At 37.9% G+C, this 25,458-nt stretch overlaps 1 protein-coding gene across 5 annotated transcripts in view; it reads right to left on the bottom strand.

The window, feature by feature from the left end:
• The window catches only part of LOC136033886 (pseudouridylate synthase RPUSD2-like), a 231,750-nt gene that overhangs the window by 189,866 nt on the left and 16,426 nt on the right, over nt 1-25,458 (bottom strand). For 3 of the 5 annotated variants that reach the window (XM_065714871.1, XM_065714870.1, XM_065714872.1), the window contains exons 2-3: nt 15,802-16,104; nt 8,634-8,708 (exon numbers count right to left, since the gene is read on the bottom strand). In XM_065714871.1, coding sequence (XP_065570943.1) covers nt 8,634-8,708; nt 15,802-16,026 — 300 coding nt within the window. In that variant the 5' untranslated portion in view covers nt 16,027-16,104. Of the gene's footprint in view, nt 1-779; nt 853-8,633; nt 8,709-15,801; nt 16,105-25,458 lie in introns of those variants that run through there. The other 2 variants (XM_065714874.1, XM_065714873.1) reach the window with 2 other exon arrangements.

Raw genomic sequence — 25,458 nt, 5'->3', positions numbered from 1 at the left:
CTGGGTTCCAGTTTGTCATTGCTTTTTGTGCAAGTGGCGACATCAGAAGTCCTACACCAGTGCGGTGGACGGAAGGGTGACCACTAAATGCCATGACATATCCATCACTGAACTTCTCTAATCCATTTCCAGTCCACCTTATTTCACTGAGAACGAGTATATCGATGAGGTATTGTCTCATCTCTTTAAGAACTTGCTCTGTCTTGGATAACTGGTTCATCGTTCTCACGTTCCAAAAACCCAACTTTAGATTCTGTTTCGCAGTCAAAAATCGGTTCCGGGGGCATGCAGGGGTCGTTATCTGGGGAGGTGATGGATCCGAGGCTGTTGTAGACGTTTCAGTTGCAGTTGTTTTTCCCCTGAGGGTTGCCCCTCAAGGTCCCGGGTGTGGGTTGCAAGCCCACAGCCCAACCCTCCTCATTTGCGGACTTGGGACCGTCATGCTCCCCCGACCTCTGTGAGGCAAGGATCCTTACGTGGTTGAGTTGAATTTTTCAACTCAACTTTTTTTCAAATTTTTCAACTTTTATGGTGTGATTTTCATAAAAATTCTACGACTTTTAGGGGTGTTTCCTCCTTTTTCAAAAATCAGGCAAATTTCACAGGCTTTTAACTTTTGACGGGTAAGACTGAAAGTGATTTGTGCTATGTACGAGAATATAACAGCTGTGGTTAAGGTAGGGAATGAGGTTAGCAGCTGGTTTCTTATTAAATCAGGAGATAAGCAGGGTTGTGTTCCATCCCTTTTATATGGATAATTTTGATGCACTTTGTCTTACCTCAATTTTCACGTTTTCCAAGATTTCTGGTTTCCCCTCTAACTCTCCCAATGTTACCGGATATGGTCGGGATCTAAAATAAGAGCTCTGTGAGACGAGGTCCTTCTAAATATCAAATGTCATTAAGATCTGATCACCCGTTCGTGAGTTAAAAATACCTCATTTTTCAACTTTTCTGAGTTACCCCCCCCCCAACTCTCCCAAAGAGAGCCAATCCGGTCTGGTTATGTCAATCAGGTATCTAGGACTTGTGCCTATTCTTCCCACCAAGTTTCATCCCGATCTCGACACTCTAAGCGTTTTCCAAGATTTCCAGTTTCCCCCTCCAACTCCCCTCATGTTACCAAATCCAGACAGGATTTAAAACAAGAGCTCTGAGGCACGAGGTCCTTCTAAATATCAAATTTCATTACGATCTGACCACCCGTTCGTAAGTTAAAATACCAAATTTCTTAATTTTTTTTAATTAAACCCCCCTCCCAACTCGTCAAAAGAGAGCCAATCCGGTCTGGTTATGTCAATCACGTATCTAGAAGTTGTGCCTATTCTTCCCACCAAGTATCATCACGACCTCTCCTCTAGGAATTAAAACAAGAGCTCTGAGACACAAGATCCTTCTAAATATCAAATTTCATTAGGATCCAATCACCCGTTCGTAAATTAAAAATACCTAATTTTTTCTATTTTTCTAATTTTTGCGAATTACCGAATTAGGTCCCACCCAACTCCCCCAAAGAGAGAAGATCCGGTCCGGTTATATCAATCAGGTACCTAGGACTTGTGCTTATTCTTCCCACCAAGTTTCATTACGATCTCTCCACTTTAAACATTTTCAAATATTTCCGCTTCCCCCTCCCTAACTCCCCATAATGTCACTGGATTCGGTCGGAATTTAAAATAAGAGCTCTGAGGTACGAGATCCGATCACTCGCTCGTAAGTAAAAAAATCCCTCATTTTTTCTAATTTTTCCGAATTACCCCCCCCCCCCAACTCCCTGTTCCAGAGAGAATCTGTTCCAGTTATGTCAATCACGTACCTAGGACTTGTGCTTATTTTTCTGACCCAGTTTCATCCCGATCTCTCCACTCTAAGCGTTTTCCAAGATTTCTGGTTTCCCCCTCCAACTCCCCCCAATGTCACCTGATCCGGTCAGGATCTAAAATAAGAGCTCTGGACCATGATATTCTTCTAAATATCAAATTTGATTAAGAGCCTGTCAGCCGTTCGTAAGTTGAAAATACCTCTTTTTTTTAATTTTTCCGAATTAACCCACCCAACTCCCTCCCAGATGGTCTAATAAAGGAAACGATTATTTCTAATTTAATGTAGTCTGGTCCCTGATAGGCCTGCCTAATTTCATCGTCCTAGCTTATCTGGAAGTGCCCAAACTAGCAAAACCGGGACCGACAGACCGACAGAAGTTGCGATCGCTATATGTCACTTGGTAAATACCAAGTGCCATAAAAACAGAGCTGACTTAGTGCGTGAGCCCAAGAAATGCTTAGCCTTAATAGCCAAATATTGAGGCCATATGAAAGTTTTCTAAAGAAATATCAGGACGAGCGACGTTAAACTTTCTGTGGGATCAGCGAAACCAGCAATGTTAAAATACGAGTATCTAGGATGAAACGTAGAAGATATTTTGCGAAACGAAAGAAAATAAAGCGAAGTGTTGACTTATTTAAATTTTACGAAACAGTGCAATAAAAAATAAATTAGGAGATATATAATACGGAGTTGAAAAGCTTTTGTGATAGACGACTTAAGGACGACTAGGAATGCCTAGAATATTCTAAGCTTCCTAGAACTATTTTCAGAATTGTTAAGAAAAAGTTTCTCAATTCAGCACACAAGTTCTGATGTCTAGAATTCAGTTGAACCCAACCTAAAATTATCCAAAAACTTCCATATTTTTAAGAGTAATCAAACGAAGAAGTTTCCAAAAGTTTTACTTGACTGTTGACTTTTGTTTATTCCTCCCATTTTCTTCCACTTATTCTATGCTGGATTTTGATCTAAGGCAGCTCTAGATGCAATCAATTCTGTCTCTAGTGCTTCGAATTGAAAAGCCTTGAAAAAAGCTTTTTATTTTTTGTCCCAAGTAAAAATACTGTCTTATAATCCATTTCACCTAGCCTTTCAAAGCATAAGACCTCACGATGAATTACCTGGAATGTCAGGAATAGTCCTTTATTTCTGATAAGAAAAGAATTATTTCGTATCTAGCATACTTAGCAAGGATAACTTTATTCTAAGGGTAAGCACTTAGTTTCGGGGAATTTCGAGATTCTGAGACAGTTCATGCCTTCAAAACGTCGTAAGGTCAGCACTCACAAAAAAATGAAAAGCAAAGATTAGCAAAAGCTTGAAAAAGCAAAGATATAGTATGCAAATGCCAATACTCGAATCTTTACGCTCAAGTTATCAGGAACAAGGGCTTGCCCTGGAGGAAAAGGGATTCGAGTTTGCCCTAAAAACTATGTTAAATGCACACTTGATGACTGTTTCCAATAATGGAACTCACTCCCGAAAGATACCCGGTCCGAATGAAGATCTTGAATAGTATCCTGGAGAAAAAAATTATTACTGATTAGCGTGGATTACATAATAAGAAACAAAAATGGGGCTTTGGGGTCATTTAATGCCTAAAACAATAGGTTTGATTCCATCTTTTTACATTTTCTGTATTAGCTAACCAACGCAAGTTTTGGATTTCGGAATTTCTGCTTTTGGTCGAAGTTCTTGTTTGAAAAAAAGCAGCTAACCAGATAGAGAGCCTGTAGAGCCTGTAGAGCCACACGCATGAAAAGAAAAAAAGTTATAAAGACCAGAAAAAATATTTTGCTCCCTTGGCTCCAACACAAATTTGGAAGACCCCTTATCCCCCTTCCAAAAAAGACTTCCCCATCAAGTTTCAATCAGATTCCCGTTGGACAAAATGGTTTTAATGGGAGGCCTATCCTGGATTCTACGAAAGCCCTATCCTTGGATTCCACGAGAGCCCTACCCCGTCATTCCGACGACAGCCAGTATGTGTTTGTTACGTCATAGGGAATGTTTTCTAAGAGATGCAGGAGTTAATTACGGAATTGGAGTTGAGGGTGACGCAATCTTGCGAGACATGCTAGACTTCAAGGGGCCCCTGGGGAGCCCCGCCTGTAACTAAGCACGAAGCACACGTGTATTACGTAATGACGGGGGGCACATGTGGGATGTGACGAAATGTTACGTAATGGTGTTACGTAATGGTGGTACACCCGGGGGTGTTACGTAATGACAGCACACATGTGGGGTGTTACTACAGCACAAACGTCGGATGTTATGTAATGATGGTAAGCACATCGGTGTTACATCATGCTTGAAGAGATTTTTTTCTCAGGGATTTCTTTTTCTGTCAAGAGGTTTTTTCTTCTTTCAAGGCGTTTTTTTCTTTCACGGCACTTTGTTTCTTTGGGATTTTATTTTTCTTTCAAGGCGTTTCTTTTTCTTTTTGAGATTTTATTTTCCTTTCAATACGTTATTCTCAGGGAACCTTTATATTCTAATGATTTTTGTCCCCATTAGGATTCGAAAGGTATTTCCATCCAGCGCAACTGTGCCTTGGACATCTGGACCAACAAGTCTTTCTAATATTTGATTCGGCCTAGTACATTGAACATGATAATCTATTGCACGCAGGGATAATCCCCTGTTCAAGCATACCAGAATGGTTAAATTGATCGCATGATTCCAGTTCTTTCCACATGAGAGCACAAGAATCCCAATCCTACTGATTTTCATTTCATTATATACTCCTGCCTATTACAATACTATTAATTTTCTAAAATGATCTAGACAGTTTGAGTTAAGTAGTTGATGTTGCATAGCATTGGTTTTAGATATTTCATTACGTAAATGATTATAAATTGAAGATTCATTCTGGAAAAAGTAATCTTAAGAATTGAGACAATTATTGTACACATAGCTTCTGTGAATAAAAACAAATTCAAAAACATTAATTAAACACAGAAAGAGCAGTTAAAACTCAACAAACGGACAAAAACAGAGAACAAGCTTATAAAGGATAAAACATAATCAAAAACATGAAATCACAGAAAACAGTTAATACTCATCAAATGGAAAAACAAAACGTGAAAAACCTTGATATAGGATAAAATTTATGCAAAAACTAGCACAAAATAAAGAAAGGCATGGGTCAAATCAACCAATTCCAGAGGGGGAGGGTTATTATTACAAGTAAATTTAAGGCATATTAAGAGTTATTTCTCAGAGGCCTTAATAAAAACGCCTTGTTTCTTTGAGCCAAGACTATGCATATTCAACCCACCGTGAAAATATGTGCCAAGCCCAGCCTAGCAAACAATTCCAGAGGGGGAGGGTTGTTATTAGAGATAAAATTGAACCATATTAAAAGTTGATTCTGAGAGGTCTTAACGAAAATACCCGTTTCTTTGAGCCAAAACTATGCATATTCACGCCAACAATGTGGCTGACCCACCCTCTAGCGAGTGATTCCCGCGCCCGGGCCTAAAAGCCATTCCAAATGGGATCCCAGCAAGCGATTCCAGCGGAGCCAGTAACATCCAATTCCAACGGGGGTCCTAGCAACCAATTCCAAAAGAGAGTGGAGGTTTGTTTTAAAAACAAATTTAAACCAAATTAAGAGTTACTTCTGAGAAGTCTTAATGAAAATTCCACGTTTCTTTGAGCCAAGACAATGCACATTCGCCCCACCGTGACAATACGAGGCTGACCCACCCCTTAGCGAGCATTTCTAGCGGGATCCCCTAACATCCAATTCTACCGAGGGGCTAGAAACCAAATCCAGTAGGACCATAGCGAGCAATTCCAGTGGGGCCTCCTAACATCCAATTCCAAAGGGAGCCCCTAGCAACCAACTCAAGAGGGGGAGGTTTGTTATTAGAGATAAATTTTAACCAATTAAGAGTTATTTCTGAGAGGGTTTAATCGAAATGCTACAGTTTCCTTGAAACATGGTTGTGTATATTCACGCCACCATGACAGTATGTGGTTAGCCCACCCAAGCAAGGAATTCCAGAGAGGGTTGAAAAAATATTGAAAATATTTGAAAAAGCCTTAGGAACGATGAAGGGGTACCAAAGCGTGCCAAAGGGCCAGTCACGGTCTGGAACAGTGCCGTAAAATGTCATGGTGTATCACGGAGAATTGGCTTGCAAAAAAACACGAACCAATGTATTGGTTCGTGTTTTTAACATGAAAATATGTGCAAAGTGTCTAAAAAGTGAAAAAGGGGTACCAAAGGGTCAGTAATAGTGTGGCAAGGTGGCATGAATTGCCATGGAGGCTATCATTTTGGGGGGAGGGTGGCTTGCAAAAACACGGATCAATGGACTTTAAGAATATTCTTATTAAGAAAATATCTGGAAGATGTCTAGTGAATGATAATACGTATCATAGGGTTGTCAGGGGGAGCCACATATTGTCACAGCGTCGTGAGGTACCATGGAGACCATCACGTTTAGGGGTGGTGGGGGGACCGTGTACCATCCAAAGTGTAACACGGTGACATAAATTGCTTGGACTAACAGGTTCTACAGCTTAAAGTTAAGATGGGGGTGTTAAAAGAATTTTTCAGCAGTGGGGGACTGAAATCTAAGATCCAGTCTAAGAAATGAGGCATTTTCATTATGATCTCTCAGAAATAACTCTTAATAAGGTTTAGATTTATCTCTAATAACAACCCATCCCCTCTGAAATTACTTCCTAGGGTGAGCTAACCACATATTTTCACGGTGGCATGAATATGCATAGCCATGGTTCAAAGAAACGTAGCATTTCCATTAAAACCTTTAGGAAATAACTCTTAATTTGGTTTAAACTTATCTCTAATAACAAACCTCCCCCTCTGGAATTGGTTGTTAGGGGGCACCTGTTGTAATTGAATGCTACGGGGGCCCCGCTGAAATGACTCGCAAGGGTCCCATTGGAAATAGTTTCTAGGCCTCGGTGCAATTGGATGTTAGGAGATTCCGTTAGAAATGCTCACATGGGGTTGGTTCAGCCATATATTGTCACGGTGGCGTGAATATGCATAGTCTTGTCTCAAAGAAACGTGGCACTTTCATTAAGACCTCTCATAAATAACTCTTAATATGGTTTAAATTTATCTCTAATAGCAGACCCCCCCCCCCTGTGGAATGCTTGCTTGGGTAACCTAGCCATAAATTGGTACAGTGGCGTGAATATGCATAGTCTTGGCACAAAGAAACGTGGCATTTTCATTAAGACCTGTCAGAAATAATCCTTAATATGGCTTGAATATACCTCTAATAACAGCCCTTCCCCTTTCGAATTGGTTACAAAGACCCCCACCTTTCTTTAATTTGCGCTTGTTTTGGCTTATATTTTATCCTATATCATGTTTTTTCACTTTTTGTTTTTCAATTTGCTGAGTTTTAACTGCTTTTTATGTGATTTCATGGTTCTTTTTGCCTATATTTTATTCTATATAAGCTTTTTCGCATTTTACTTTTTCGTGTGTTGAGTTTTATCTGCTCTTCCTGTGTTTTATTAATGCTTTTGATTTTTTCTCATTAATAGATGTTGTACGTACAATAATAGCCTTAATTTTTTAGATTACTTTTTCCAGGATGAATCTTCGATATGTAATCAAAACGTACTGAAATATCTGAAACCAATACTATGTAACATCTCCTAATTAGCTCAAGCTATCTAGATCACGTTAGAAAATTAACGGCATTGTAATAGGCAGGTGTATCTAATGAAGTAAAGGCCAATAGGATTGGGACGGTTTCGCTCTCATGTGGAAAGGATTGGAAACACGCGATCAATTTAATCATTCTAATATGTGCGAGCATGGGATTCTCCTTGCTTGCAATATGTTATCATTTAGAATGTTTAGTCTAATCAAAATATTAGAAAGACTTGTTGGTCCAGATGTCCAAGGCATAGTTCCACTGCATGGAAATGTCCTTTCGAATCCTAATGGTGACAAAAATTATTGGAATATAAAGCTTCCCTGGGAAAAGCATACTGAAAGAAAAATGAAACTTTAAAAAGAAGAAAATGCCTTGAAAGAAAAAGAAATCCTGAAGAAAAAGAACACCTTTAAAGAGGAAAACGCCTTGAGAAAAAGAAATCCCGAAGAAAAATCTCTTAAAGTATTATGTAACACCGATATGTGAACCGCTATTAAGTAACACCCACGTGCAATATTGCGTCACATCCCACATGTACCCCCTCGCCATTACGTAGCACCAACGTGTATGTCATGCTCAGTTACAAGCGGAGTTCCCCACTGGCCCCCTGGAGTCTAGTATGCTACGCAAGATTGCGTCGCCCTCGACTAAAATTACGTAATTAACACCTGCATATCTTAGAAAATATTCTCCAAGACGTATCAAACAGTTGCTGAATGTTGTCCGGATAACGGGATAGGGCTCCCACGGAATCTAGGGATAGGGCTACAGTTAAACCATCTTTGGCATACTACTGACAAAGAGGGTAGACCTACAGAAACTAAATACAAAATTCGTCACTGTTTTAGTTTATCCAGCCTTTACCTTACTCTTTGCTTAATCAAAGCTATTGTGTTGAGTCTGATCTACTGAGTGTATAATGATACAAAACACATTCTGAGCTTCAGGCATAAGGCGCCCGTTGCGTAACGTCACAAAATAATGTTCAGAGGCAAAGATAAATGATTGGCTGAGAGTTATGGATATTATCAAAATACACGGGCATCTAACTACCCCACAAAAACTGTTAATAAAAAAAACACAGTACTTTGATTTTGTACTTAAACAGTTATTCAAATATGGTGCTTGCAGCATTTAAACCACAGTCCTTACCTTCTTAGTCTCTCGACTGATGTCAGTGTCATCCAATGGTTTTCTTTTTTCACCACCAAAGCATGGCAAGTCAACCTGGAATACATACTGTGAATAACACTAAATAATAGCTTTAATGCAGAAGTAAAAATTTAAGATTCAAATTGTAAACTCCTGGGAAGTAAAAAAAACAACAACGATGGTACTTTCTTGTCTGTTCATCAATGTGAATGCAAAACAAAAGCAAAGAAAGAAATGAAAAAAAACTATTTATATTAGTTTCTTAAATGCGTCAATTAAAATATATTTTACATTTTTTTAACTATCAAGGACTGTCACAAATAGAAACCCTTAGACCTATAGAAAATGTAGTCTCGAAATGTATCAGAACTAGAATGGCCTGGATTCTAGTCCATGTAAGTTCTGATATATTTCGAAACTTTTTTTCTCCTTTACCCTGTCTCAACAAGTCTCAAAACTTCAAAAACGTCTTTCCATCTTCATTAAAGATGTAAGGTATATCAATAACACTCAATCAATTACTTCTGTTCCATCAAGATGTCTTTGAAAAAATAAAAGCTTTTTGAAATTTGATGAGATGAATGTCAGCTGATAGTACTTTAAAGAATATAAAATGTTGCATGAAATAACATTTTCAGTTAGTTGCTTTTAGTTGCTATGGTAGAAAACAAAACTTCCATGATACTTAATAAATTCTACTGTTAAGACAAGTTGGCTAAGTCACGGTTGCCTTTAGCATTTTAAGTGAAACGTTAAAATGCTATAGGGGTGCAAACTTTCCACATATTCTTTCCTTTCTTTTTTGATTGATTCATGGTTAAAAAATTTACAAAATTACTGAAGGATTTACTTTCCCTTGTAATAGCCTTTTTAAAAGCCTAAATGTTGCAAAATCAAAACTCAAAAGCATAAGTTATCAAAGGCGGAATTAGATAGAAATAGGGGATGCTCAAATCCCTAAGTAAAATTTTTAACCTTCTATAGCCCTTCTATAGCCCTTAAATCACATAGATTGAATCGAGCAGGGACGCTCGAAACCATAGCTGTGGTAGTTAACAAGGTGTTGTTGAATGAATTCTGCCCGCCCACCTAGTAAATAAATTCGACAACTTTCCTCCTTACCCCTTCTCACATAAAACAAAACAAGTATATACTCAGAAGATGAACAAACTACGAGCGTAGCCCTTAGTTCCCACAAAGCTGGGCTGGGATACGACTTTCCCTTCTAGTAAACGTGATTGTGACAAGAAATGAGAATCCTCTCCAACAGGTCAAATCGATCCTAATCTTTGGCAAGGGGTATCTCGGACATTAGCTATTAATTCTGAGAACGAATGGTCAAGATACAGTACCTCATTTTGACATTTACCCTGAGAATTATAATTTAAGTCCTCCCCCCGTAATATCCCCTCTTAGATATTAAATTAATATCTTATCCTAAAAGCAAAACTAAGACATTAAAGTAACCTCTTATGAACTTTGACTGGTATTTAACAATCTAATCAGGGAGATGCCATGGCGAAAAGAATTGAAAGCCCTATCCCCATTTTTGCAAAGGCTGAATCTCGTTTGGACCCTGAAAAGACATATCATGCATATAACTTTCACTTTGTACCCGATTGTGTTCAAATCGGACAACTAAATTTGCAAACAAACCGGATTAAAATAATCCATTCCACCCCCCACGCCGCTTCCCAAAAAAATAAGATTAGCTACTGGCCCAAAGAAGCAAAACCACAACATGTTTATTTCAGCCAATGTTCTCTGGAGGATTCCATGATGATAAAATGGAGACGACTTCCCCTCTTTGAAGATCAGCTCAGGTAAAAACCCTTATATTCTACTAAGTTTAGCTAGGATTTAACCACCCCTTCTGGTAGATGGCCTGATGAAAAGAATTTAAAAAACTAGCTCCTCCACATTCATTACAATTTGACCAAAAAAAAGTACATTAAAAAAATCAGAGTTAAGGATATACAGATCGAACGTTTCAAGTTTACTTCCAGAAATGTATAAGAGATGCAAAATATTTGATCTTAGGTCTTGAGAAATCAGACATTACATGACATCAAATAATATACTTTCATATCCAGGTTTTACCTCCAGTTTGTACTAGATGATGGCGTAGAATTGTTTTCATTTTTTCTTAAAAAATTCTGTAAATTTTAAAACTCCAGAAGAGCTTCTCTTTTTCGCTTCACGATTCCCATGCCGGTAGAAGCTCCATACTTCCCTCTCTATCTCTTATTGAACTACAGACCAACGACCACGAAGAAAAAACACAAGCAGCAGCGCTGCAAATGTTATTCCTATTTCAATTTATTGACTACAAAAGTTTTTCCATGATAAATATAGAGGAAATTTTAAATGAGCAGAAACTTAAATAAAGCAGATAAATGAGCAGAAGCTTAAATAAATAAATAAATGATAAATGATAAAATAATATGTATATATTATTATGATAAATTTATATTATTATAATTCTATATTATTATAAATTATATTATTATGATATGTATATATTATTATGTATGATAAAGTAATGATAAATGATAATAAATAATAATGATAAATGATAAAATGATAAATAATAAATGATAATAAATGATAAAATAATAAATGATAATGAGCAGAAATAATAATAATTAAATAATAAATGAGCAGAAGCTTAAATAAAACCTTACACCTAGAATGAGCAAAAAGTACTACAAATGAAGAAACAAAACTTAATACCAACCAAATTCACCGAATGAAAACCAAACGGGCCTCGTGAAAATTCATGAAATAACAGATTTTTTATATTCTTATCTCGGCTGTTTGCACACTTCAGCGCATTTAATCCTGGGACTGGACTCATTATGTCAGCCCCATAGACATATACTCGGATCTTACACTAATTTTGATTAAAATAAATGTCTTAAAATACTGATTTGATGCCATGCTGGGTTTAGGGACAACAGGAAGTTGGGGCATAAGGGGCAAATGATGCATTGCAAGAGTGGGAGGTTTCCCCCCGTTCACTAGTTCCGTCAATAAAAATTTTAACTTGCGATCGAGTGAGCCCTCCTACAAGTTTATAGTACCTAACTTTTAGCAAAAAAAAAAAAATACATGAAAACAATACAGTAATACAATACATGGGAGACATAAATTAGTTTACTAAGGTAACATTGTGACGTTGACGATGATAAGTCATTCACTCATTTTCAGTTATCCAATAATTTCGACTTTATATTTAGCCAATTAACTGCGTTGTCAGAAACAAAGCACGAAGTTGCTCTGTTTGCTTTGGGCGAGGCATGATATTCCCCCAGTATTCTTATCTTTAATGAAAATTTGTTTAAAGAAGATTAAGTGGGAACATTGCGTGAGATGTTACATGCACTAGAACGCCCCTCCTCTTAACTGACGTTTGAATTCTTTACTGAGCAAACTATGAGCCATATAAAAGCTACATTTCCTTTTACACTGTCATATGTTGTTTGGTCGGTACGATAGAAGTTATCATTGCATTTGAAGCAATAGGAGCGTATCCGTTCTTTGTCAGATGACGCAATTGGTGGCCTAGACATCATTCGATCTTGTAGAAAAGGGGTCTTACTCTACTAAGGCTTCAAGACGCATCTTAGAAACGTCAAAGATTCAATCCATGTATTTCTGAGTAAGAAAAGAAACAAAAATATCCCATTTGAAAGACCCAAAGTTAGAAAATAACCTGCAGTTTAAACGTGGTCAATTGATACAGGACCGTACTCAGAATTTTTGCACGCGGAGAAAGAGAGGCAAAAGAATACACTTCCTTAGCCTAAAAGTTCTTTAAACTTTAAACCAATTAGCAATATGCGTGACAGGTTGACTAGCTGCTCAAAAATTTTGTCGAAAGTTCAGACACAATAAAACCTTAAACTGAGCTAAGATGCAATAGAAAAACTTAAATCTACGAAATCTATAAAGAAACGAGAGCTAAGAGCTCATACGGCACTTGTGACGAGGCTGGAAGAGCCAAGAGTTTATATGGAAGGAGCTCTAGCAAAATTCTAGGAATCAATAGATTGATTTAAAAGAAAATCAGAGGCTTAATGCCGGTCGGGATTTAAGATAAGAGCTCTGAGGCACGAGGTCCTTTTAAATATCTGGATTCATTAAGATCCGATCACCCACTCGTAAGTAAAAAAAACCTCATTTTTTCTAATTTTTCCTCTCCCTTCAGCCCCCCAGATGGTTGAATCTGGGAAAACGACTTTATCAAGTCAATTTGTGCTAGTCCCTGACACGCCTACCAATTTTCATTGTCCTAGCACGTCCAGAAACACCAAACTCGTCAAAGCACTGGACCCCCTAAGTGCCCCAAAGAGAGCGGATCGATTCCGGTTACGTCAATCATTTATCTACGACATTTGCATATTCTACCCACCAAGTTTCATCCCGGTCTCTCCACTCTAAGCCTTTTCCAAGATTTCCGGTTTCCCCTTCCAACTCCCCCTAATGACACCAGATCTAGTCGGGATTTAAAATAAGAGCTCTGCGACATGAGTTCCTTCTAAATGTCAAATTTCGTTAAGATCCGGTCAACCGTGCTGAAGTTAAAAATATCTCAATTTTTCTAATTTTTCCGAATTAGCATCCCCCCCCCGAACTCCCTCAAAGAGGGCGGATTCATTCCAATTACGTCAATCACGTATCTAGAACTTGTGATTATTCTTCCCATCAGGTTTCATCCCAATCTCTCCACTCTAGGCCTAAGCGTTTTCCAAGATTTCCAGTTTCCAAAATTTCTCTTTTCCCCCTTCCACCCCTACCCCCCCCCCAGATCCGATTCGAGTTGAAAATGTAGCATCTGAGACATGAAATATTTCTATATATTAAGTTTCATTAAGATCCGATCACCCATTCGTAAGACAAAGATACCTGAATTTTCACGTTTTCCAAGATTTCCGGTTCCCCCCTCCAAGTCCCCCCAGTGTCACCGGATCTGGTCGGGATTTAGAGTAAGAGCTCTAAAGCACAAGATCCTTTTAAATGTAAATTTTATTAAGATCTGACCACCCTTTCGTAAGTTACAAATACCTCATTCTTTCTAATTTTTCAGAATTACCCCTCCCCCACCCCAATTCCACCAAAGAGAGCGGATCCGTTCCAGTTATGTCAATCACGTATCTAGGATCTGTGCTTATTTTTCCCGCCACGTTTCATCCCGATCCCACCATTCTAAGCGTTTTCCAAAATTTTAGGCCCCCCCCCTGTCATCAGATCCGGTCAGGATTTAAAATAAGAGCTCCGAGACACGATGTCCTTCCAAATATCAAATTTCATTAAGATCCGATCACTCCTTCGTAAGTTAAAAATACCTCCTTTTTTCTAATTTTTCAGAATTAACCCTCCCCCCAACTCCCCCAAAGAGAGCGGATCCGTTCCAGTTATGTTAATCACGTATCTAGAACTTGTGCTTATTTTCCCACTAAGTTTCATCCTGATCCCTCCACTCTAAGCGTTCTCCAAGATTTTAGGTTTCCTCCACCCCCCCCCCCAAATCCCACCAATGTCACCAGAACCAGTCGAAATTTAAAATAAGAGCTGTGAGACACGATATCCTTCCAAACATCAAATTTCATTAAGATCCGATCACCCGTTCGTAAGTTAAAAATACCTCATTTTTCTAATTTTTTCGATTTAACCGTCCCCCACTCCCCCCCCCCCCACATGGTCGAATCGGAAAAATGACAATTTCTAATTTAATACAGTTTGGTTCCTGATACGCCTGCCAAATTTCATCGTCCTAGTTTACCTGGAAGTGCCTAAAGTAGCAAAACCGGGACAGAAGACAAGTAGACCGACCGACAGAATTTGCGATCGCTATATGTCACTTGGTAGATACCAACTGCCATAAAAACCAGACGTCGCACACAAATTATTATTTGTGTAATTTAATCAATTTTTTTTCCTTTATTAGAACACTATACCACTGTTCATCTGCAGGGGAGCACCTGGCTCCGAGAGTCAATCATCAGTTCTATGATGCGTCAAATCAAATTCAATAGCATAATAATTCTAAATAAAGCATAAGAACAGCTTCAGTTTTCAACCCTTTTTTTGGCTCTCGTGGCAAAAACGACACAACATTAAAAAAAAAAAAAAATTATTCTAATTTTGCATTCCAAGCATTAAGAAAAAAGAAAAAAGAAATAGAATAATCAACATTGATCCATAAACTAAATCGAAAGCCTCCCAACAGAGTTGAAATCATAATGCCTCTCGATATTGGCCGCGTATAACCGCCTACAAACACGTCTGCCGGTACTGCCATTATGCAAAAAAAAAAACGATAGAAAAACACGGCACTAGATTTTACAATCCCTACCGGCGATACTCTCGGCTTCATGGCCCTTCAGCCAGGAAGTGCGATAGGGGGTGGGGGCAGCCATCCCGTACTTTCGCAAGCTCTTCTTGTTTACCTTCCCTAGATTTCTTCAGGTATCCATTTAGAGCTGGTTCAACTCTGGCTGAGCTTGCACAGTTATACCACTGACCGCGTTCAAACCAAATAACCAGCGACACCAGGACTCGAGCCCCTGTCCTCACGGACAAAGGGTCTGAAGTCTAGCTCGTTAACCAGTCAGCTAGGACGAGCTAAGGATTTTTGAAATTCAATAGTTCTCATGAGCTTCAACGTTGTAGTTTTTTTATTCTCTTTCGTAGGCCCAGATATTTCCTAGCTGAGTGGAATTTTGAGCTTGAAAAGCAACCCCTTTTCACTAGTCGGCTGGGGGCCTAAAATTTGAGCATAGCTGAAGGAAATGATTGCTTTAGAAACGGTTAACTCTGGAGAGATTGGCTGTCAACTCTGCAGGAAAATAATTTTAGTCTTACGGCTAAGGCCACCCTATGTTTCACTGAAACTATTAAGTATGTATAACCTGAACAGGGCCATATCCAGGGTTTTCGTTTGGAAGAGGGAAAGGGTGTTATAATTTTTTAACGCATCAAAAATGTGTTTTTGCACATTTTTATTACCTTTTTAATAGTCGGATTTCGGGGGGGGGGGGGTCCGCCCTAATCCCTACCCTGAAACGGCCTTTAACATCAGCCTAATACTACTGACAGTCGACACAAAGGAAAACACAAGTTCAGGTCTTAAACACAAAGCTAGGCAACTGAAACAGGGTATTACCTTACAATTCAACGGCAAGGGCAGACAACGATTAGCTGGGGAGCTTGCCAGTTGGTTTGCAAGCTGGAGACGTAACAACATATTGTTTGCATATAAAGCACTATTTTCAGGTAAAAAATATTGAACACGTGATAAATCAGGCATTGGAGCACTCGCTTGCACTGGAATGTACTGAGCGCCAAGTGATGCCAGTGGCAACCATGTCAACAAGGGCTGCTGCTGCATTTTGAATCGTAATTACAATATCACTCACGTCACTTTACCATAAGCACTATAGCCAAATGCAGATAGGATACAAAAGTCCTAAATAATAAACACTATCAAAAAGCAGCTTCAGTATTGACAATTAATGACATTCATACAACGAAATAGCTTATCTGTCGCATGCACACTTCATATCCTGAAAAAGTCCTATATCACTGGATGTAAGAAAAAAAAGGGTTAATGAATTTATCCTTATTAACGTCCATAAAAAGCAAATTTTCATTATAAATTCGATGGGTCATGTCCAAATATTTCCCAGATTCAAAATAAAAGCATAAGAAATGGCTTTTAGCGATATTTTTTTTATAACAAATGTTCCTTTTGGCACACAAGGTGATTGTAACAGCTAAAAATGTTGAATATGTTAAATGCATTTTGAAAAAAAGAAAGAAATGTAAAGGCAACCATTGCGACAAACTTTTAGTATAGCAATAATTTTCTACACATACTTTTTAATAACAATAAACAAAACATTTTTCTTGACAAGCCACAAGGCTTACCGATGTTGATAATAACGAATAAATAAAAGGATGCAAATCATCCTTTAGCAGTACATATCATATTAAGGTAATATTAATATAATATTAATTATATCATATTAATATTATTAATATTAATATAATTAATATTAATATTAATATATATTAATTTATTATAATATTAATATTATAGTAATAAATTAATATTAATATTAATATAATATTAATAAACATATCAAACAGTTCGTGGTAACGAACTGTAGTAAGGAGCGACCCGGCTCAATAGTAAACGAAACTCTAAAAAACGGAATTTTGATGCTAAAATATACATCAAAAGAATCAGATTTTTATGCTGATTTTAAATATATAAGTTTCATCAAATTTAGTCTTTGTCATCAAAAGTTACGAGCCTGAAAAATTTACCTTATTTTAGAAAATAGGGAAAAACACCCCCTAAAAGTCACAGAATCTTAACGAAAATCACACCATCGCATTCGGCGTATCAGAGAACCCTATAGCAAAATTTTCAAGCTCTATTACCACTATCTACAAAAATGTGGATTTTCGTATTTTTTGCCAGAAGACAAATCACGGGTGCGTGTTAATTTGTTTTTGTTTTTTTTCCAGGGGTTATCACATCGACCAAGTGGTCCTAGAATGTCGCAAGAGGGCTCATTCTAACGGAAATGAAAAGTTCTAGTGCCCTTTTTAAGTGACCGAAAAAATTGGAGGGCACCTAGGCCCCCTCCCACGCTCATTTTTCTCCAAAGTCGACAGATCAAAATTTTGAGATAGCCATTTTGTTCCGCATAGTCAAAAACCTTAATAACTATGTCTTTGGGAATGACTTACTCCGCCACAGTCCCTGGGGGAGGGGCTGCAAGTTACAAACTTCGACCAGTGTTTACATATAATAATGGTTATTGGGAAGTGTACAGTCTTTTTCAGGGGATTTTTTTTGGTTTTGGGGGTGGGGTTGAGGGGAGGGGACTATGTGGGAGGATCGTTCCTTGGAGAAATATATCATGGTTGAACAGAAATTCAATGAAAAGGGCGCAGGATTTTCTAAAATTACTATAAAAAAAAAACAATGAAAAAATAATCATGGAAAAGTTTTTTTCAATTGAAAGAAAAGAGTAGCATTGAAACTTAAAACGAACAGAGATTATTACGCATATGAGGGGCTTTAAAAATACTTTAGCATAAAGAGTGAGGTATTTAGGAGGAGATAAATACCTCGCTCTTTATGCTATAATATTTTTAGTAATTTCAACTATTTATTCTACGGCCTTTCTGATTCAGGGGTCATTCTTAAAGAATTGGGACAAAACTTACGATTTAGTGTAAAGAACGAGGTATTAACCAGGGTACAGACCCCCTCATATACATAATAAAAATTAAAGAATATAAAAGTCTGTTACGTAAGTTAATTCTAAAGTTACGTATATATTTTGCTAATAAAAAAATTCGTTAAAAATTAAAATTAATAGTTGCCTTTTTATGTAACCGAAAAATTGCATGGCAACTAGGCCTCCTTCCCCATCCCTTATTTCTCAAAATCGTCTGATCAAAACTAAGAGAAAGCCATTTAGCCAAAATAGGAATTAATATGCAAATTTCATTTTAATAATTTACGTGTGGAGAGTCAAAATGAAACATGCATTAATTCAAAAACGTTCAGAAATTACATAAAAAAAACTAGTTTTTTCAACTGAAAGTAAGGAGCGACATTAAAACTTAAAACGAACAGAAATTACTCCGTATATGAAATGGATTGTCCCCTCCGCAATCCTTTGCTCTTTACGCTAAAGTTTGACTCTTTGCCACAATTCGGCTTTTTAAAACAATTAAAAGCTTTAGCGTAAAGAGCGAGGGATTGCGGAGGGGACAATCCATTTCATATACGGAGTAATTTCTGTTCGTTTTAAGTTTTAATGTCGCTCCTTACTTTCAGTTAAAAAAACTAGTTTTTTTATGTAATTAATATAAGGTTACACGCCAGAATGGGTACACTTGTCTACTGTCTGTATTGCCTTTAGACAAAATTAAATCAATACATAAGAAATTAAACTATTTTTTTTTCATATGAAATTAACCTTGGACCCCACCTTCTCACCTTTCATTGGTAATAACATATTTAATTTAGAGAAATAATAAGTGCAATTGCCGAAGGCATGTTTGCAACTCACGGGTCAGAGTTTTCCACAATGATAGGGGGCCCGCGTTCAAAAGGGCACATTCAATTATTGCTATCAGTTTTTGTATTCTTACTGAGCTTTAAAGCTCAATATCCTGCAATCCCGACTGAAATCCCTCTAACGGAAATCCCGACGGCAATCCTTTTACAGACGGAAAATTCCCGATGTATTTATCTATCACGATAAGCTAAAAATCGTTCTTTTTTGTTAGTTTTAAATGAGATATGAGATATACAGTTATTAAAAAAGAAAACAAACACTATTCGCCATTTGCCTGCCAAGAAAGGCAATAAGCTTGGAAGGACAAGCGAGGTTATCGCCATCGGCTAATTAAAACCACATTCATATTACGCTACTCAATACAGAAGAAACTCAACTGATGAAGGAAGAAAGGAAAAAAGAGAAAGAGGAAAAGACAAGAAGAAGACAGAAAACAAAAAAATAACAGAAAAATAAATCAGGGAAATGCCTTGAATAGAATGACAACCTGGAGTTAGTTTTAAAGATCCTATAGATTCTATAAAATCTATAGATTCTACAGATTCTATAGTTTTAACGATTATTTAGTTAGTTTTAAAGATACAAGATTTTTTTTTTCAAAAACTTAATTTCGCTGCCTAGATCGTGTTGAACAGAGCACATTAATTGTGCTGCTTTTTCAATAGGCTCTATCAAACGTAAAGATATGTTCTCTTCACAACTAAAGATCGTTCTGAGAGAAATATTTTTCTTAACTAAAATTTAAAGGGTCATTTGAGTGAAAATCAGCACCAAAAGAAAAAAAACGAAAAAAAGTATCCAGCAACAATCTTCACGCAATAGTGGGACAACTTTCATGCGACGCAAGACAATAAGACATAAAAATCAACGAACGATCAATCAAAATTTAGAGAAGGGAAGTAATTTCTTTTGCGTTATTTATTTGTTTATATATTATTCAACCAGAATATAGTTTATCTATTTTCCTGATTTTTATTTACTTTTTCCCCTCAGTATTATTGATTTAAAGGTTATGCAAGTGTTATAATTGAGGCCGCCAAGTGCAAGTAAATCTTATTTCTTTACATATATTCACTTATCATAAAATTTGTAATTTTACTAAACTAATCTAATCCAACCAATTTTGAATTAGGCTATTTGCAGTAATACAGTAGATTGGTTTGCCATTAAAATCAATACCTGAGCTAGGATGGGTTGAAATCTAAGTAAATAAAAGTAAGCATAGATGGAAAAAAAATGAACAAAAAGGTGCATTGCAGCCATTAATCCATCTCAAGTTAAAACTGCACAAGCAAACCTTCCTAAAAGACCAGTCGCGGTCAATTTCTCAAATGCAGGGCTTTTCAGCCCAAAAAGCGGTCTTATACGTCAAAATACGGACACTTACGGAGTTTCCTAACTTGTTAAAATGGACTTTTTTTAATGTATGAACAACAGTGAACACACAGGGCTTAGTCAGTACCATAATCCTTTGAAAAAAAAAATGTACTTTTAACCATATAATTCAGGAGGAAGAACAAAGGGGATTTCAAATAATTTAAATGGTTGCCATGATTATTCAGCTCTTAAATAATACCCACAAAAAAGCGACAAGAAAAATTCACTTTTAGAGCAGTTGAGGGATTCCCTCTCTCTCTAGAAATATTTGGCCAGCGGGTAATTGACTGCAATATACATTTGAACCTACATCACGCGTATTTAAGCAACACATTACTCCTCAGAAGAACTTCCTAGTCATCCTAATGGCCTAGAATTTGTGCACCTCTATTCTTAAACAATGAAATGGCCATGCTTAAAAAGTTTGACCCCCACCCCCTCAAGAAATGTAAAAAAAAATCATAAAAATGGATTTTACTAGTTGCTACGAGACTTAAACAATTAAACTTGAGTTTTGATAAGAGTGATTTGCACCCAACTTAGAACGATCAATTCAAACACGTTACTACACTTCTGGCATATAAAGTCAACCAATTTTTTTTTTAACTTCTCACGAATTTTTAGGAGAACGTAAGGAAAATGAGATAAGAAATATTCTTTCTTCTGTTTTTTCCTTTTTCGTTTAATTTTGGTTTACATTCAGCAATAAAAGTAAAAGCAACACTTTTTAGGAAAAAAGTGTAGCAACTTCATAAGGTTTAAAAAAAAAACATCGTAGGGAGCCATTGCTCCAGACGATGGACCGATATTATCCAGGATTAATGCAATCTACCCTTGTGACAAGAAACCTTTCATTGAATTTGCGAGGATCACATCAAGGAGGCACACTCGTGCCTCTATAAAGAGGCGACACACGACAATGTTAAGCGATCTTCGGTTCCAGTGGTCGCAGACGGATGGGGAGGGATGCATTTCGTAGCCCGAGCTCCAACTAAGAAACCTGCAAAATTTCATCCCCCTCTAACTTTTTCTTCATGGGGAAAATCTGGCCGAAAGTTTCGACCTGTCAACCCAAGCCCCCCTTTAACGTTGTCCGATCGGGCTGAAATTCACAAGTTAAGGTCCCCTAGGGTCCAGGAGCTTATCCGCGAAATTTAAGCTTGATCCGATAACTCCTTCCCTGTTTTCCAGAAACCACGCATAGCCACTTAAAATTCATTTACTTTTTTTTTCTAGACGCCTACAGGTCACATCCGACATCGGATCTGGGTGAACGAAGACTCATTCGATGCGGAATTCTCCGAGTAACTGCCCATGAAAGTTTCGTAGGAAAATCTTAACCCCCCGAAAGTTTCGACCCTCCAACCCCCCCCCCCCCACCCCTTTTAACGTTGTCCGATCGGGCTGAAATTCACAAGTTAAGGTCCCCTACGGCCCAGGAGCTTATCCGCGAAATTTCAGCTTGATCCGATAACTCCTTCCCTGTTTTCCAGAAACCACCCATTAGCTATTTAAATTAACGGATTTCAAGGAGGCACACTCGTGCCTCTATAAAGAGGCGACACACAACAATGTTAAGCGATCTTCGGTTCCAGTGGTCGCAGACGGATGGGGAGGGATGCATTTCGTAGCCCGAGCTCCAACTAAGAAACCTGCAAAATTTCATCCCCCTCCAACTTTTTCTTCATGGGGAAAATCTGGCCGAAAGTTTCGACCTGTCAACCCAAGCCCCCCTTTAACGTTGTCCGATCGGGCTGAAATTCACAAGTTAAGGTCCCCTAGGGCCCAGGAGCTTATCCGCGAAATTTCAGCTTGATCCGATAACTCCTTCCCTGTTTTCCAGAAACCACGCATAGCCACTTAAAATTCATTTACTTTTTTTTTCTAGACGCCTACAGGTCACATCCGACATCGGATCTGGGTGTACGAAGACTCATTCGATGCGGAATTCTCCGAGTAAGTGCCCATGAAAGTTTCGTAGGAAAATCTTAACCCCCCGAAAGTTTCGACCCTCCAACCCCCCCCCCCACCCCTTTTAACGTTGTCCGATTGGGCTGAAATTCACAAGTTAAGGTCCCCTACGGCCCAGGAGCTTATCCGCGAAATTTCAGCTCGATCCGATAACTCCTTCCCTGTTTTCCAGAAACCACCCATTAGCTATTTAATTAACAGATTTCTCTCCATAAGAGCCCATGTTAATTTGAAATTTTTAAAAGCTATTGAGAAGTTATATTCACACACATGCAAGTTATTAGCTCAGTTGGTAGAGCGTGAGACTTTTAATCCTCGGGTCAAGGGTTCAAGTCCCTTACGGGAGGTTTTTTTTCACAACATCAAAAAAATTTTGATAACACCTGGACAGCTTATCATTTGAGAGATAACAGAATATTAGCTTCTTATGAGCAAAAGAAACATATCGGTCATTCTATCTATTTTTTTTTCTATTTTATACAATGATTTAAAAGCGGGAGGGTTGGGGGGCGGCAGCCACCCAACTTCCTCTCCTAATTCCTCTACGAGGAGTACAGGAATTATTAAATTACATCCACCATGGATTGTAGAAAAACGTACAGAAATAATATAAAAAAAACTTCGTTTTCTTAAAGAGTTAAAGAGGCTGCGTCCCAAAGTCGAACCTTAAAACGTACAGGAATTAGAAGAGGCAGTTGGGAGGCTGCCGCCCCCAAACCCCCAGCTTTTAAAGACTCTTTTGTACAGGTTTTTTTTGTGGGGGGACTTCATTGTTACTAATTACTAGTTTCGGCGCAATGGTTCTCCTGTCCTCGTGTGTTTAACATTTTTCGAAGTTATTCCATTATTCATTCATTTCAATTATTTTTTAATTAAAAGAGGGCCTTTCCGAAGCCAAGAGCGGGGGGTTAGCAAAAAAAACAAAAAACCTGTACAAAAGAGTCTTTAAAAGCTGGGGGTTTGGGGGCGGCAGCCCCCCAACTGCCTCTTCTAATTCCTGTACGTTTTAAGGTCCGACTTTGGGACGCAGCCTCTTTAACTCTTTAAGAAAACGAAGTTTTTTTTATATTATTTTCAGAAGGGTCCTACTAATCTGGACGGGTTTATCTAGAATTTAAAGCCTCTCATCTCATCCCCAGTTACAATGCCCCTGAAGCTTCATAACATACACACCGCCATTGCATGGGCATCACTAGTTTCGGGTACTTAAGCATCATACCTGTAATAGAGGGTATGGAGAATTCCCTTCCTAGGAAATTAATCCGAAGAGACTTATATTATGGGTAGACTCATCGAACTTAGTCAAGGCTCAGGCATCGAAAGAGATAAGAAGCCTCTCACCGAAATAGACCGAGTTTGTTGATTTTCGAATTAAAATGGAATAGTTGTGGGCATCAAGTCATGGCTAATTGTAGAAAAAGCCAAGACAGATAGTCCAATTGAGTGAGAGGCAATTCTGGCATTAATCCCCCCCCCCTTTACTAGGATTGTATAAAATGACGTTAGTTCATTTGTTAATAGTCATGTCTTTGTCTATTTATTATTATCCGTCCATGCGTCATTCCTAGGGCAGTAGAAACAAGGTATACAGTCATAGAGCTAAGATAATGATAGAACTTATAGTGAGAACTACTCAGTTCTAAAATGCACAGAGGCATTAAATAAATTTTTTCCGTGTTTTGACCTTTCTCCCCGTACAAAGAAAAACCATAATTCTCTCTCTCGCATAATTTTGTAAAAAATGTGCTAAATTTATAAATTTAACATCAACTGAGAAAGAGGGAATTCGTCACTCAGACAACGAAAAAGTTTAAACTACAGATCCTGGAAGTCAGTCAAAGGAATCAATGATATTCTTCACATTTGGCGATCCCAAGCTTGGGCTCAGATAGTATTCATTCCAATCTGGAATCTCCGAAGTCATTCTTATATGGATAAATCCCAGTAGATACCTTCATTTTGGTGGAAATCGTCTCTTGAAAAGCCCTAAAAATCCCTTTAAGCAATCTAAAAGAGTTTGCATGACCGCTGTTCTCGCAATTCCCGAGTCTTGTTAGATTTAGAAAAAAAACTTGCAATATTGGGAGTAAAGGCTACTTTCTATTACACAGAAAAAGAAGCATTCCTATGATCTAAAAAGAGAATTCTCCTGCTATAACAGAATATGATTAGGTGGGGTATTAGTGTATAATCACAGTTAAGTGGTAGTGGGTAAAAAGAAAACTTCAGCTATATGAAGTGAAGACTACTTTCTATTAAATGGAATATGAAGCGTTCATTTAATCTAAACGGAAACATTTCCTGAGATAACGAGAAACGCACTGCACATCCGCAGACACAACAAGGCTTGCATGAGGTCGGGCAGGACATTGGAGTAATCACATTTTAAACAGTCCGTTATAACCACAGCTTAGATATCAATACAGTAATGAAAATTCGACTTATTTTTGGGACAAAGTGCGCGGTAGCGATGCTAGCGGCCGGAGACAAGAAACTGGCAGCACAGCTTAGATACCAATATTGGTATCTAAGCTGCGTATGCAACGAAGCAAAATTGCGTTCCCACCTATGGTGTTGCAGTACGATCTACGCGTCGGAACCCGGGCTTAGAGGAGACGCCGAGTTCAGAGCTCAACCAAAAGCTTCTCATGGGCAAGGTACGAGTTTTCATTACTGTATATTAGTATCAAAGCTGTGGGTCATGACAAACTGTAAGCAAGAAGCAACCCGGCTCAATATTGACCAAAACTCTGAAAAACAGAATTTTTATACCAATAGATTATAAAAAAAAATTGGCTTATGAAGTTGATTCCAAATATGTAAGTTTTATTAAATATAGTCTTACCCATCAAAGGCTACAAGCCTGAAAGAATTTGCCTCATTTTCGAAAAAAAGAGGAAACATCCCCTAAAAGCCAAAGATTCTTAATGAAAATCGCAACATCAATATCTGTGTATCGGAAAACCCTTCTGTAGAGGTTTCTAACTCCTATCAGTAAAAATATGGAATTTATAGTTTTTGCTAGAAGAAAAATAACGGATGTATGTTTATTTGTTTTTCTTTCAGAGTGATCTTGCTGACCCAGTGGTCCTATAATATCGGGAGAGAAATTACTCGAATGAAGATCAAAAGTTCTAGTGCCTTTTTAAGTGACCAAAAAGACAGGAGGGCAACTAGGCCCCTCTCCGCCCTTTTATTTCTCAAAATTGTCTGATCAAAATTTTGAGATAGCCGTTTTATTCAGCGCAGTTGAAAGGCCGAATAACAACGCTTTTGGAGATAAAATGACATCCCACAGCCCCTGGGGAATGGCAAGTTATAATATTTCCCCATTGTTTACGTATAGTATTTGTTATTGGGAAATACGC

Source organism: Artemia franciscana, chromosome 12, assembly GCF_032884065.1.
Source record: "Artemia franciscana chromosome 12, ASM3288406v1, whole genome shotgun sequence".
In the NCBI taxonomy this organism is placed as follows: domain Eukaryota; kingdom Metazoa; phylum Arthropoda; class Branchiopoda; order Anostraca; family Artemiidae; genus Artemia; species Artemia franciscana.
The sequence above is the reverse complement of the archived record's forward strand: the minus strand, read 5'-3'. Positions and strand labels throughout refer to the sequence as shown.